At 45.1% G+C, this 15,890-nt stretch overlaps 1 protein-coding gene and 1 pseudogene across 19 annotated transcripts in view; both read left to right on the top strand.

The window, feature by feature from the left end:
- MYO9A (myosin IXA) overlaps positions 1–15,890 on the top strand; it is a 445,773-nt gene that overhangs the window by 236,570 nt on the left and 193,313 nt on the right. For all 19 annotated transcript variants that reach the window (XM_036347868.1, XM_036347858.1, XM_036347886.1 and 16 more), the window contains one exon: positions 1,253–1,448. In XM_036347868.1, the coding sequence (XP_036203761.1) occupies positions 1,253–1,448 (196 nt within the window). The remainder of the gene's footprint in view (positions 1–1,252; positions 1,449–15,890) is intronic.
- LOC118670174 lies at positions 6,486–10,452 on the top strand (annotated as a pseudogene).

Genomic DNA, 15,890 nt, shown 5'->3' with positions numbered 1-15,890 from the left:
ATGATATCCAAATGTATTTTCTGAAATTTCTGTAGGACTCTAGACACATATATCCATCTGCCTACTTGATGTCTGTATGCAGACATAGTATAGTGCTTATGGGTGGTTGTGTTTGAACCTTTGTTCTTCCACTTACTGTGTGATAGGGGCTGAGATAGTTAACCTCTTTATTACTCAGTTTCCTCATCTATAAAATAGGAATAATATTAACTCAAGAAGTTGTTAGGAGGATGAAATGAGTTTAAATAAGACAACACGTGTAAAATGCTTAGAGGAATTTCAACACATAGTAACCTCTTCATAAATGTTACTTGCTATTATAATATCCTTACCATTTTAAACTTAACTTGGACAGAATTGATCTCTTAATCCTTATTTCCTGTATCCACACCTTCTCTTTTCTCTAGTTTTCTCCATATCAATATATGGCACCTCTATTCACCTAGTTACTCAAACCCCAAATATAGTTGTTAACCTAATTCCCTCATTTTCTCACCATGCCCTAATCCACCAACAAGTCCTTTGTCTTTACCTCCATAACATATCATAAATATGATCACTATTTTTCCTTTCTATTCATACTACCAACGTAGTCCCAGTCACTGTCAGCTCTTACCTGGAATGTTACAATAGCTGGTCTCCCTTTTTCTATTCTTTGCACAATTCATTCCCTTCACAGCAACCAAATGGTGTTTAGAAAACACCAGTTTGCTCATTTCATCACCCTTTTAGTGACTTGCCTTTACACTTAAATAAAATCCAGACTCCTAATTCAGGTTTATATAGTCTACATAGCTTATTTATTTGTCTAATCTTTCACAACACTCATTGCCTAGAATACTCCAGCCCTTGCTCTTAATGCTTTTCTCCTAACTTGTTCAAATATTCATCACCTTCGGGTAGTAGATGTTCCTTTTGCTTGGAATGCTGTTTCTGACCTTCTTATGTCTGATTCCTTTTCATTATTCAGCTTTCTTGTCACTTCACATGGTACCCTTTCAGAGAGCTCTCCCTGACCAGGGTTTATAAAGTACAATAAAATTGTGGAATATACTTTCTAATTCAAATGTAATATAGAATCTAATAGTTTTAGGATTGAGTGGGACTTTATAGAAGATATTTTGTTCAGTTAGCTACTTAGAACAGAAATAACTTCTATAGTCCTTATTCAATCACTGTTCAAATATGTGACCTGTTATCTTCTTGGTTTAATAATTTTATAAAAAATAACACTGGTATTTTTTTCATATAGGATTTCCGGGAAAAAAACACAGATCATATGCGCCCTGACATTGTAGCTCTTCTGAGAAGTAGCAAAAATGCATTTATCTCTGGGATGATTGGAATTGATCCTGTATCTGTTTTCCGATGGGCGGTTCTCCGAGCCTTTTTCAGGGCTATGGTTGCTTTCAGGGAAGCCGGGAAGAGACATATTCAGAGAAAAACTGGTAAGCAGTAGTATTAGTATTCTACCATGTTTCATTTTATAATTTTTTACTTCTCTAAGGAGACATAATAATCTTATGCCATTCTGTTTTCTTACCATACCCTAACATCATGTTTCATATATCATTTGTTCTGGTGAACTTCATATAATTGAATTAAATAGATATGTGATTTATATTTGTTATATGGGTTGTTATTTTTTATTAATAAACACCAACAAGAATGAGTGTAAAGCACCTGATATTTAGTAGGCACTCAGTAAAACATTGCTATGATTTTTAAACAAAAAGTGAAATTTAATTATTACTTAAGTATATAGAATTTGATATTGATATCTTTCTCTGCTTCTTATGTGATAGTTTTTACTAGAAATAAAACAATTTAATGTGGAAGCATAATTAGGAGTCAGAAAATTAGATGGTGGTAGTGGAGATAGTAGAGATAACCTGACTTAGGTAATCAACCAAATGTCATCTTTTCTCTTGACTGATTTTGCAGCTATTAGCAGTATTTCTTGGAGTGCTACTGCTGCCTTTAAAATTGTGATGGTAAACTCAGATAATACATGCAAAATATCGGTTTATGACTTTTTTTTATTTACTGGTTTTAGGTAGGAAGTGGGGAGAGAGAGAAAGAAAAAGAAACATTGATTTGTTGTTCCACTTATTTATGCATTCATTGTTTGATTCTTGTGTATGCCTTGACCAGGGATCGGACCTACATCCTTGGTGTATTGGCACGATGCTCTAACCAACTGAGCTACCCAGTCAGGGCTTTGAAGTGTTAGTCTCCCCCCCCCCCCCCCCCACTTACCCTTAACTCAGTTCATTGGATTTTACTTTGACATTTAGAAATGGTTAAAGCAGGTTTCTTTTTCTGTATGCCTCTTCCTTAAATCATAAAATATCCCATTTCACATTCTACGGGAGGGCATCTTCATAAGCCCTTGTTAACTACTGCAATCACACTATTGCCTGCTGTAGTTCTACCTTTGATAGACCATTGCTGTGTAGTAAGAATTTTATATGTAGTCATTTTCTGGCCAAAGTAACTTCAATAGAAGTGTGCTGGTTACACCTGTGTTTTTAGGACTCTGAGACTTATATGGCATTTTGGCATGTGCACTACCAGTAAAACTTTTTTTTTTTAATTAAATCTTTATTGTTCAGATTATTACAGTTGTTCCTCTTTTTTTACTCCCATAGCTCCCCTCCATGTGGTTCCCCTCCCATCCTCCACCCTCATCCCCCGCCCCCCCACTGTCCTCCTTCATAGGTGCACGATTTTTGTCCAGTCTCTTCCCCCATCCCCCACAACCCTTTCCCCCCAAGAATAGTCAGTCCACTCCCTTTCAATGCCCCTGATTCTATTGTAATCACCAGTTTATTCTGTTCATCAGATTATTTATTCACTTGATTTTTAGATTCGCTTATTGATAGATGTGTATTTGTTGTTCATAATTTGTCTTTACCTTTTTCTTCTTCTTCCTCTTCTTAAAGGATACCTTTCAGCATTTCATATAATACTGCTTTAGTGGTGATGAACCCCTTTAGCTTTTCCTTATCTGTGAAGCTCTTTATCTGACCTTCAATTCTGAATGATAGCTTTACTGGATAAAGTAATCTTGGTTGTAAGTTCTTGGCATTCATCACTTTGAATATTTCTTGCCACTCCCTTCTGGCCTGCAAGGTGTCTGTTGAGAAATCAGCTGACAGTCGTATGGGTACTCCCTTGTAGGTAATTGACTGTCTTTCTCTTGCTGCTTTTAAGATTCTCTCTTTGTCTTTTGCTCTTGGCATTTTAATTATGATGTGTCTTGGTGTGGTCCTCTTTGGATTCCTTTTGTTTGGGGTTCTCTGTGCTTCCTGGAGTTGTAAGTCTATTTCTTTCACCAGGTAGGGGAAGTTTTCTGTCATTATTTCTTCAAATAGGTTTTCAATATCTTGCTCTCTCTCTTCTTCTGGCACCCCTATAATTCGGATGTTGGTACGCTTGAAGCTGTCCCAGAGGCTCCTTAAACTATCTTCGTATTTTTGGATTCTTTTTTCATTTTGCTTTTCCGGTTGGGTGTTTTTTCCTTCTTCATATTTCAAATCTTTGACTTGATTCTTGCGCTCCTCTGGTCTGCTGTTGGGAGTCTGTATAATATTCTTTATTTCAGTCAGTGAATGCTTAATTTCTAGTTGGTCCTTTATCACAACATTGAGGGTCTCACTAGATTTCTTGAGACTCTCATTGAGTTTATCGGCGGTTTCTAGAAAATTCTTGAAAAACCTTAAAAGTGTGGTTTTGAACTCTATATCTAGTAGTTTGCTTTCCTCCATTTCTGTCATTTGTTTCCTCTTTCTTTGTCTCGGCATTTTTTATGCTTCGCTGTGTCGATAGAGTGGCTTTCTGTGCTCAGTGTCCTATAGGACCCAGTGGCTCAGCCTCCCCAATTACCTGAGGTAGACACTCTTGGTGAACCACCTTGTGGGCTTTGTGCACAGACTTGTTGTAGTTAAGCCTTGATTGTTGTAGGTAACACTGGGAGGAATTGACCTCCAGGCCAATTGGCTGTGAGAATCAGCTGTTTCTGCAGCGGGAGAACTGGCTCCTGGATCTCTAAGGAGGTGCTAATCTAGCCTCTGCCTGAGGCTACTCAGTAGAAGCCAGCTGTGAAGCAATGCAAGTTGCCCTGGGGCCTTGGGCCAGCTGCAGTTTGTTAAGTAATTTTCAGATTGCAAAGGTCCAGGCCTTTCATATGCAAAAGCCTCAGTGCATGGCTTGGGCGGGGCAGGGTCCCATGGGATCAACAGGGTGGAGCGAGCAGTTATGGCTGCTCTCAGTCCTGCCCTCAGAGGCCCTGGCAATCGCTGCGAGCACCCCTGAGAGAAAACTGTCCTCGAGTTCCAACCGATGCCACACAGTCCCGTTTCTGCCGTATTAGTCTGTGTCCCCAGAGACTCGCCCGGAACTGGAGCTCAGAGCTAGAGACTCACCCCCAATTGAAAAAGACAACCATGTCCTCAGCCACCAGCCCTCTCCGCATGCACCTCTGCACCTTTGTATTTTACTTCCGCACTGCACCTCCTCTGAGTCTCGGTATGCTTTTCTATTTCCTTCTAGTTGTAGAATTTCCACTCAGCCAGCCTTCCTGTGGTTCTGGATGATGTCTGTTCCGTCTTTTAGTTGTATTTTTGAAGTGGTTGTGCGAGGCAGCAATTTCCGGTGTTTACCTATGCCGCCATCTTGGTTTTCCACCCCAGTAAAACTTTTAAATTCAGCTTTGATATATTTCAAAAGAATAACTATTTGGCAGGTTTTATTTCTAAAATGAGAGATAAAACTAATAGTATGAGTTTTCATTTTTCAGATTTTCATGTGTGTAAATTGGCCTTTGTAGATAAGGGAGAGTTATAGTTGTGTGCTTTTTAAGTAAAAGGAAAATCTTAAATTTTCTTTGCCTTTTGCAAAGTTATTTCTAAGAAGCTATCTTACAAAAAGGCTTAAGGCAAAGTGTTTTTCTTTTAATTTAAGGTATGTTTTATTTATACAATGGACATCAGTTTTGAAAAATTTAAAGTTGACTAAATATCCTGCTAAGATGTAACTAAGCAAAGAAACATTTCTTCTATTTACTACTACATATATTCTTTTCTAAGAAGATTATTTACATTAAATGCTCCTTTGGCATTTAAAATATTATTTGTGGAAGCTGTATGTATATAATAATTTATACAGAGACATTCAGTGTTACTAATGATCAACAGATCGAACCTGTATTACCTCTGCTTTCATAATTTCTGGATTCTTCTAGTTTTCTAATCTAGTTTTTTCTTCCTGGCCCATTTAGCGGTTTTATATAATAAACTCTCTTTGAAAATTTTTTTATTCTGGGACATAACATGCATACAAAAAAGTGCACACACAAAAAATGTATAACTCAGTGAATTGTCAGAAATGAAAACACCCTTGTAACTACCACATAGGTTAAGAAAAAGAATATTACCAACACCCTAAACTTCCCCCTTGGAGAAAGTTTTTAAATTGTACTTTCTATAAAGGAAAAGAAGAGCTATAGTTTATTTGTGTTTTGAGCAATTGACTCAGCAGATATGTTATTGAGAATGATTGTATTACAGTGTATTACTGCCAGTGTCAGAGCATTTTTGCTCTTTCCACACCACTTTACCATCTACTATTTTCTGGTGTGTTTGAGGTAAAAGGATACCATAAAATTAGAAATTGTAGCATCACAAAATAAAAACTAACAGAATAACTAAAAATTGATTAAGTAGAAGATTCAGAACATTTATAAAGACTGTAAATAGTATGCAAACATATTAAAGTGAAACAGGAATTGGAGGTTATTTAAGCAGAAGCAGAACATATGGAAGGCAAAAGGTAACTAAATTCAGATCTTGAATGAGAATAAGAGGACAGTCAAGATCATATTTCTAATGGAGAAAGAAGATGTAGACTGCAGAAGTATAGTATCCCTTCTTTTGAGTCTGTCTTTATAAAAAATTTCAATGGAATCTTAGTTAATTGTCAACAAATATCCTTACAGTGATCCCAAAATCCTGGATTTTTAAAATTATATTTATTTATTTACTTAATATATTTTTATTGATTTTAGAGAGGAAGGGAGTGGGAGAGGGAGATAGAAACAACAATAATGAGAGAGAATCATCGATTGGCTGCCTCCTACATTCTCCACACTGGGGATCGAGGCTGCAACCTGGACTGTGCACCAGTCCTCTATCCTATATAATAACAGGGTAATATGCAAATTGACCCTAATGGCAGAATGTCCAGAACAACCACTGGACCAGTCACTATGAGGTACAATGACCACCTCTTGCTTCCTTTCCCGGCCGGCAGGCTCTGATCGCCTGAATGTCACCCACTGTGGGGGCAGGGCTGGTGAGCAGATGGGAACAACTGACCTCTTGGTCCCTTCCCCCAATTGTCAAGCACCGATCACCCAATGGTGAATGGTGAACCCGGGATGGGTGGTGGCAGGGGGTGGGGCTGGCTGTGGGCAGCTGGGGAAGATGGTCCTGATCACAGGGTACAGGCCTAGGGACTGTACCCGCGCATGAATTTCATGCCCTGGGCTTCCAGTACTAGTCTACACTAATAAAAGACAAGATGCAAATTGACCATACCTTTGCTATGTCTTAAGCCATGCCCACCAGCCAATCAGAGCGACTATATGCAAATTAACCCAACCAAGATGGCGGCTGGCAGCCACGGAGCTGGAGCAAGCAGGAGGCTTGGTTGCCCCAATGATGGAGGAAGCCAAGCTTCCCGCCTGCTGCGACCGCTCTGAGCTCCACTTAAAGCAACAAAGTTTCTATTATAGAAGGTAAATAAACCCTAGATACCTGCTTTCAGCTGCCTGTGGCCACGGAGCTGGAGCAAGCAGAAGACTTCCCTCCTGCCCGCCCTGGCCAGCTCTAAGCTCCTCTCAAGGCTACAAAGTTTCAATTATAGAAGGTAAATAAATCCCAGAATAAAAAAATAAAATAAAAAAGGAGAGGCTGGGAGCTTCCATCGCCGGGGGGACTTGGCCAGCCTGAAAACGGCCCTCAGCCCCTCACGCAGACTGGCCAGTCACCCCAGTAGACTCCCCACCCTAAAGGGGGTGTGGCCAGCCTGAAAACAGCCATCAGCTTCTCATCCAGGCTGGCCAAACCTCCATGGGGCGAGGGTCCCCACTGGGGGGTGGGGGGGGGGGCATTGACCAGCCTGCAAACAGCCATCAGCCCCTTACCCAGGCTGGCCAGGCACCCCAGTGGGGACCCCCACCCTGAAGGGGTTTGGTGAGCCTGAAAAAAGCCCTCAGCCCCTCACCCAGGCTGGCCAGGCACCCCAGTGGGGACTGGGCAAGGCAGCCTGATTGACCCTGATAGCTGGCCAGGCCTAGGGACCCCACCCATGAATGAATTCGTGCACCGGGCCTCTAGTTAGAAATAAAAAAGCCACCATCTTAACTGCGACCACAAATGTGAAAGCAGGACCTAGGACATTAGTAGAAAAAGCATGAGTTCCTAGGCCTTAATCCCAGTTTGGAGAAAAAAGTCAGAACCTGGTGATGAGCTGCTGTTTGATTTTCTTAATAGTTCACAGAAGGAGCCTGCAGAAGGGTGGAAATAAAAAAGGGGCAAGACACTGGTGCTTCATTGTTCTCAGACAAGTGTCAGAGCTATAAACACCAGCATAACCATCATCAAAACCACTGAAGAAAATCTTTCTGGGAGCCAAAGCCATGAAGCCTTTAATAATTCCGATTCTGGTCATGAATTCCAAGAGGATTCTTCAAAGAAAAATGTATCATCAAATGCTTCTTGCACTAATCACAACCCATGATGGCAAATTACATGAACTATCTAAACTTCAGCTGGAGAATCAACTGCTGAGGAATGAAGTTCAGTCTTTAAATAAAAAAAATGGCCTCATGCCCTGGCCGGTCGCACAGTGGTTAGAGCATCAGCACACACACTGAAGGGTTGTGGGTTTTATTCCTTGTCAAGGGCATGTACCTGGTTTGCAGGTTCGATGCTCAGGCCTAGTTGTGGCATGTGTGGGAGGCAACTGATCGATGTGTGTCTTTCCCTGTTCTCTCTTCCTTCCTCCCTTCCACTCTCTCTAAAAAGTCAATGGAAAAATATTCTTGGGTGAGGATTAACAGCAACAACAAAAAATGGCCTCATTATTCCTGGCGAGTTTGGCTCAGTGGATAGAGCGTCGGCCTGCGGACTCAAGGGTTCCAGGTTCGATTCCGGTCAAGGGCATGTACCTTGGTTGCGGGTACATCCCCAGTGGGGAGTGTGCAGGAGGTGGCTGATTGATGTTTCTCTCTCATCGATGTTTCTAACTCTCTATCTCTCTCCCTTCCTCTCTGTAAAAAATCAATAAAATATATTTTTTTAAAAATGGCCTCATTATTTCAAAGAGCCGAGGAAATTCAAGAAGAATGAAATAAAGCCAGAGCAAGAGTTGAAAGTGGAATGCTGACCATTCAAAGAGTGACTGAGTAACTCAAGAACTTCCAGCCCAAGTAGACAACCTGACTGACGTTAGGGCTACAAAGGATTCCCAGCTGGCTGTACTAAAAGTGAGAATCCAAGACGCTGACCAGCTACTGAATTCTTGCACAAAAGCATTAGAAGCCTTACTGAGTGAAAAATCACAAGATCTGCATGAAGAGGATGCTACTCTGGAGAGCCAGAAGAGCTATCAAGTGAATGCAGAGTCAGCTTGCTACACACCTGAATAAATGGAAATGAAATGTGAATTTGACAGAAGCCATTACTCTGGCAGAAAGACAATACTCAGATGAGAAGAAGAAAGTTGATGAGCAGAAAATCAAAATGTGTAAGTCCAACTTGGAGTCCTTTAAGCAGGAACTGACTATAAGCAAAAAGCTACTAGAATACTTCAATCTACAGATAAGCTGATTAACAGCTTAAAAGAAGGATCTGGTTTTGAAGTCCTAGATAGCAGTACTGCTAAATAGCATGGAGCTAGAAGAACTTTGGCATGAAAAACAGATGCAAAGAGAAGAAATACAGAAGCTGATGGGTCAGATACATCAGCTGAGTTCTGATGGATATGGAGGCTCAGCAGGCCAGTGAAGCAGAATCAGCAAGAAGACAGCTATAGGATCTGCAAGACCAAGTAAATAGCTGGACATAAAGCATCTAAACAAGAACTAGAGGCAGAAGTAGACCGACAGAAGCAAGAATTCCACTACGTAGAAGATCTGTATTGAACAAAGAACAAATTGCAATGCAGAATTAAAAATTGAGAAGAAATTTAAAATCTCAGGAATCAGCTTACCAATAAAACTTTAAGCCAGTGATTTTCAATAGATATGCTGCAAGAATTTTAAAAACATGTAATACCTGACTGTTTAATCAGAGGCACTGACCTATTTTCCCTTAGATGTCAAATAAAAAATGACAGTAGCCAACACAACAATAGGCGGCTGGTGTGAGTGAATAAAAATTATACCTATTAGTTTTTTGTCAGATTGGCAAAAAATGTATTTTTTGGTGTGCTGCAAAATTTTAATAATTAGTTTGTGTGTGCTATGAGATGAAAAAGGTTGAAAATTGATGCCTGAGTTAGAAAATTGACTCCATCAGCTGACAGAGACTCTCATCCAGAAGCAGACCATGCTGGAGAGTCTCAGCACAGTAAAGAACTTGTTGGTCTTCCAGCTGGAGCACCTAGAGCAGCAGATGAAATTTGCCACTGGAAGTGGTAGTAATGGGTCTTTTAGTAATCTGTCTGGAGTTGACTGTGGTGAAGGTACACATCTGTGAAACATTCCTGTTCTTTTTAATGACACAGAAACTAATCTGGCAGGAATGTATGTAAAAGTTCAAAAAGCTACTAGTTCAGTTGACCAATTTAGTATCCGTCCAGGAATTTTTTTTCCCAGAGATACCCTATAGTATGATTTTTTTGTAATTCTGTATATGGCTTTGCTTCACCTTTTTGTCATGATTGTTCTATTGACTTATACAATAGAAATGCACCATTACCAACCACTTGGCAAATAAACTGAACCCAGTTGTTTAAATCAGCGGTTGCCAACCTTTCTGACCTCACGGACCACCAATGGTCCGCTGACCACCGGTTGGCAACCACTGGTTTAAATGATTGATTATCTTTTTTTAGACCTGGGGTCTGCAAAAGGGTCAATTGCCTAAAATCCCTGAGGAGGGTACACAAGATTATTTTATCACTAAAAAAAAACAAAAAACAAATTATCCAAACTAGACCTGGAATAAGCATGAGCAAGCACTAAATAAACCTGGTTTTAAAAGGAGAGATAAACCGAAGAACTAATATACTCTATGTTTAGCCCATGGACATGAACAATAGGGTGGTGAAGACTTGGGGGGTCGGTAAGAGCTGGGTGTAGGAGGGTAAAGGGGGCATGAATGGGAGACACCTGAAATACTGTCAACAACAACAAAACAAAAAACCTCAAAAAAAGTTTATGAGACCCCCTTAGAAAATAACTTCCACTGAAAATATACTTCTAAACTATCCTAGAAAGCCAAACCACTTTGACAGGGAGTTGGTACACACAGGAAACAGAAGAAATATCACTTTAAAGTTTGAAGTAGTATTATAGTCTGTAAAATAATGTTTAAAACAGTTAAATAGTTAGAAGAGGACATAGAAAAGAGAATGAAAGAACAGAAAGGAAGTAAAAACTAAGACATGATGGTGTGAGACACAAAACAATCACAGATACAAAATTACCCATATCCAAATGGTATTGCTACAATTTGTTAGATAAAATAGAAAATAGAATACAGTGGCTGTGGTAATGTTGAGTGCGATTTCTTAACACATTGTTTGCGGTAGTTTTTATCGTGCGCTAACAGGTGGCGCGGGCCATTTTTGTTAATTTTTTGTGCAAATGGCAACATTCAGTAAAATTACGATAACTTTAGTTTACGTATTTATACGTAACCCGCATTCTACCGCTAGTCTACAAAAAACGTATTAATACGTGTCCCGCACTGTACTACACTAGTAGAAAGTATAAATACGTAAAACGTATAAATACGTTTCCTGCATACAATGTGTTAAAACTATGTAATAAATTAGAATTTTTAATATCTTGAACTTTTAATATACAATACTTTAATACCATAATCATAATTCTCTGACTGGCAGATTATCAAGTTAACTATTGAAGGGTCTGAAAATCTATTGTTAATTTTATAAATTACAGTTTGGGTGGAGTATGAATAGAACTCAATAGGTGTCCTTTTCTCAGAGGGTCTCCTCAACAAATATCTCCTCTCTGTCTTAACTACCCAAGCACAATGTAGTCTGAGCCTAAGAATTCTTTCTCCAGGCAGCCCATCAAGGGGAAAATCCTATCTAATAAAAGAGAAACATGGTAATTAGCCATACCTCCGCTACCCTTCCCATTGGCTAATCAGGGCGATATGCAAATTAACTGCCAGCCAAGATGGCGGCCAGCAGCCAGGAAGCTTGAAGCAAACATGAGGCTTGCTTGCTTCAGTGACGGAGGACTCCAACATTCCCCACTTGCCGCTGCCGGCCACTGAGCTTGCAGTTTGAAACATAGTTAAAATATAGAAGCTAAACAAAACCTCAGAAACCTGCTTTCAGCTAGCCGGGATCTCAGAGCTGGAGTTGAAACAGTGTTTCGATTATAGAACCCAAACAAAGCAGATACCTGCTTTCAGCAGCCGAGGCCTAAGAGCTGGAGCCAAGCCTCAGAGCTAAAGCTGTCCCAGAATTTTAAAAAAAGGAAAAAAAGGAGCGGTTGGGAGCTTCAGTCACCCACCAGCCTGAAAACAACCCTCAGCCCCTCACCCAGACTGGCCAGGCACCCCAGTGGGGACCCCACCCTGATCCAGGACACCCTTCAGAGCAAACCAGCCGGCCCCCACCCATGCACCAGGCCTCTATCCTATATAGTAAAAGGGTAATATGCTCCCAGCACCGGGATCAGCGGAGCTGCAAGGCCTCCTGGCACCGGGATCAGCATGACAGGGGGCAGCGCCCAAACCCCCGATCGCCCTGCAGCTCTGTGTGTGACAGGGGGCGGGGCCACAACCTCCCTATCCGCCCTTCTCTGTTCGTAACAGGGGAAGACACCCCAACCCCCTGATCAGCCCTGCTCTGTGCCTGATAGGGGGGAGCTCCCTAACCCCCTGATCGCCCTGCGGCTCTGTGTGTGACAGGGTGCGGCGCTCCAAACCCCTGATAGGCCCTGCTCTGTGTGTGACAGGGTACGGCGCCCCAACCCCTCCCCTCACGGGCCCTGCTCTGTGTGTGATGGGGTAGAGCCATAACCTCCCCATCGGCCCTGCCTTGAGTGTGACAGGGTGCGGCGCCCCAACTCCCCTATCGGCCCTATTCTGTGAGTGACAGGGGAAGGCGCCCCAACCCCCTGATCGGCCCTGCTCTGTGCGTGACAGGGTACGGAGCACCAACCCCCCTGATGGGCCCTGCTCTGTGAGTGACAGGGGGCAGCACCCCAACCCCCCTGATGGGCCCTGCTCTCTGCGTGACGGGGTGGCGCTGCAACCTCCCCATCGACCCTGCCTTAAGTGTGATGGGGGCGGCACCCCAACCCCCAAATCGTCCTACCCTTAGCGTGACTGAGGGTGGTATCCCAACCTCCCGATCCGCCCTGCTCTGTGCATGACAGGGGGCGGCGCCCCAACTCCCCAATCAGCCCTGCTCTGAGCCTGACCAGGGGCTGCAACTAGGGATTGGGCCTGCCCTCTGCCACCCGGGAGGAGGCCTAAGCCAGCAGGTAGTTCTCTCCCGAGGGGTCCCAGACTGTGAGAGGGCACAGGCCGGGCTGAGGGACCCCCCTTTCCCCCCCGAATGCACAAATTTTTGTGCACCGGGCCTCTAGTTATCTATTAAAGAGGGAATATGCTAATTGACCCTCACACTGTCAAAAAGATGGCACCCACAGCCAATAAGGAGGGAATATGCTAATTGACTGCCCTGCCCTCAAAGATGGCGGTGCCCAGTCCTCTCAGCCCCGCCGAGGTGGCAGGTGCTGCTCCTACGTGCTTATGGCACAGAGTGATTGGGATCAGCACCAGCAGCGGTTACGAGTGGGGCTGGCACCATCAGCAGGTGTGAGCAGAGGCTGCTGGCCATGATCGCCCCTCAGGAGCAGGGGGAGGTGGAGAAGCCCCGAGAGGCCATCAGGGCTGGCAGCCACTACTCTCACCCACTGATAGCGCTGAGTGATCAGTGCTGGCACCTGGTGCCAGCAGCAGGTGCGAGTGACATGCGGGACCTCAGTGAGCGGGAGCAAAGAATTTTCAGGAACCACCAGAAGCTTGCCCCGATGACAGTGACAGGCGCCTCACCTTGGTCTGGCGCCCCCACTCACCTGCTCCACTATCCCACCACAGCCGATGCCCACCATGTTCCACGCTCTGCTGCCCATGTTCACTATGTTCTGCACCCTGGTGGTCACCACACATAATAGTGACTGGTTGTTCGGTTGTTCCACTGTTTGGTCTATTTGCATATTAGCCTTTTATTATATAGGACTAGAGACCCAGTGCATGAAAATTCGTGTATTTGGGGGGAGGGTCCCTCAGCCTGGCCTGCATCCTCTCACAGTCCGGGTGCCCATGTGGGATGACCACCTGCTGGCATAGGCCCGCTTCCCCAGGAGATCGGCTCTAAGCTGGCAGTCAGACATCCCTCTGGCAGCCTGGGAGCCCTTGGGGGATGTCCGACTAACAGCTTAGGCCTTCTCCCCGCAGGATTGTTCAGTCACTTAGGCTTTTATATATATACTAGAGGCCCGGTGCACAAAAATTTGTGCTCTCAGTGGGGAGGGGGGTCCCTCAGCCCGGCCTGTACCCTCTCGCAGTCTGGGACCTCTCAGGAGATAACGACCTGCTGGCTTAGGCCTGCTCCCGGGTGGCAGAGGGCAGGCCCAATTCCTAGGTGCAGCCCCTGGTCGGGCTCAGAGCAGGGCCGATTGGGGAGTTGGGGTGCCGCCCCATCATGCAGAGCAGGGCGGATCGGGAGGTTGCGATGCCACCCTCTCACGCTCAGGGTAAGGCCGATTGGGGTGTTGGGGCACCGCCTCCTGTCACACTTAAGGCAGGGTCGATGGGGAGGTTGCGGTGCCACCACCTGTCGCGCACAGAGCAGGGCCAATCGGGGTTGGGGCGCTGCCCCCTGTCACTCACAAAGCAGGGCCCATCAGGGGGGTTGGGGCTCCATACCCTGTCACGCACAGAGCAGGGCCCATCAGGGGGTTGGGGAGCTTCCCCATGTCACGCACAGAGCAGGGCCCATCAGGGGTTTGGGGAGCTCCCCCCTGTCATGCACAAAGCAGGGCCCATCAGGGGTTGAGGAGCTCCACCCGTCACTCACAGAGTAGGGCCAATAGGGGGGTTGGGGCACCGCCCCCTGTCACACACAGCGTAGGGCGGATCAGGGGGTTGGGGGACCGCACCCTGTCACACTCAGGGCAGGGCCGATGGGGAGGTTATTGCTCTACCCCGTCACACACAGAGCAGGGCCCATGGGGGGGTGTTGGGGTGCCGCACCCTGTCACACACAGACAGGGCCGATCAGGGGGTTGGGGCGCTGCCCCTGTCATGCTAATCCTGGTGCTGGGAGGCATATTACCTTTTTACTATATAGGATAGAGGCCTGGCGCACGGGTGGGGGCCGTCTGGTTTGCCTGACGGGTGTCCTGGAACAGGGTGGGGGGTCCCCACTGGGGTGCCTTGCCAGCCTGGATGAGGGGATGATGGCTGTTTGCAGCTGGTCACACCCCCTTCAGGGTGGGGGTCCCCACTGGGGTGCCTGGCCAGTCTGGGTGAGGGGCTGAGGACTGTTTTCAGGCTGGCGGGTGACTGAAGCTCCCAACTGCTCCTTTTTTCTTTTTTTTTTTTATATTGGGCCAGCTTTAGCTCTGAGGCTTGGCTCCAGCTCTTAGGCCTCGGCTGCTGAAAGCAGGTATCTGGTTTGTTTGGGTTCTATAATCGAAACACTGTTTCAACTCCAGCTCCGAGATCCTGGCTGGCTGAAAGCAGGTTTCTGGGGTTTTGTTTAGCTTCTATATTGTAACAGTGTTTCAAACTGCAAGCTCAGAGGCCAGCAGCGGCAGGCGGGGAACGTTGGAGTCCTCCGTCACTGAAGCAAGCAAGCCTCATGTTCCCTTCAAGCTGCCTGGCTGCTGGCTGCCATCTTGGCTGGCAGTTAATTTGCATATCGCCCTGATTAGCCAATGGGAAGGGTAGCGGAGGTATGGCTAATTACCATGTTTCTCTTTTATTAGATAGTATGCACCAATGGAACTTCAGTTCATTGTTTAATTTCCCTCTCTCTGTTAGTCGGACATTCTTAGTGCTGCGCAGAGGTGGGAGAGACTCTCACCATTGCTGCTGTGCTCACCATCCATGAGACCGGCTTCTGGCTGAGCAGTGCTCCCCCTGTTAAAGCGCACTGACCATTAGGGGGCAGCTCCTATGTTGTGCGTCTACCCCCTGGTAGTCAGTGCAAGTCATAGCAACTGGTTGTTCTTCCGTTAGGGTCAATTTGCATATTACCCTTTTATTATATAGGATAGACTAGAGGTCTTGTGCTTGAATTCGTGCATAGGTGGGGTCCCTCGGCCTGGTGGGTGATTGGTGCCTATTGGTGCCATCTCGCCCAGTCCCGATTGGGGCTGGCTGGCTGGCGGGAGGGGCCGCAGGAGGTTGGCCAGCTGGGGGAGGTTAGCTGTGGGAGTGCACTGATCACCAAGCTGTCTGACAGGAAGGACCACGGTAGGTTGACGGCCATGGGAGGTTGACTTGCCATTGGAGGTTGGCTGTGGGAGTGCACTGACCACCAGGGGGCAGCTCCTGTGTTGACCGTCGCCCCCTGGTGGTCAGTGTGCATCATAACAACCTGTT

Source organism: Myotis myotis, unplaced genomic scaffold (genome assembly GCF_014108235.1).
Source record: "Myotis myotis isolate mMyoMyo1 unplaced genomic scaffold, mMyoMyo1.p scaffold_m19_p_1, whole genome shotgun sequence".
Lineage (NCBI taxonomy): Eukaryota > Metazoa > Chordata > Mammalia > Chiroptera > Vespertilionidae > Myotis > Myotis myotis.
Note: the sequence above shows the minus strand (reverse complement) of the source record. Positions and strands in the feature narration are given on the sequence as shown.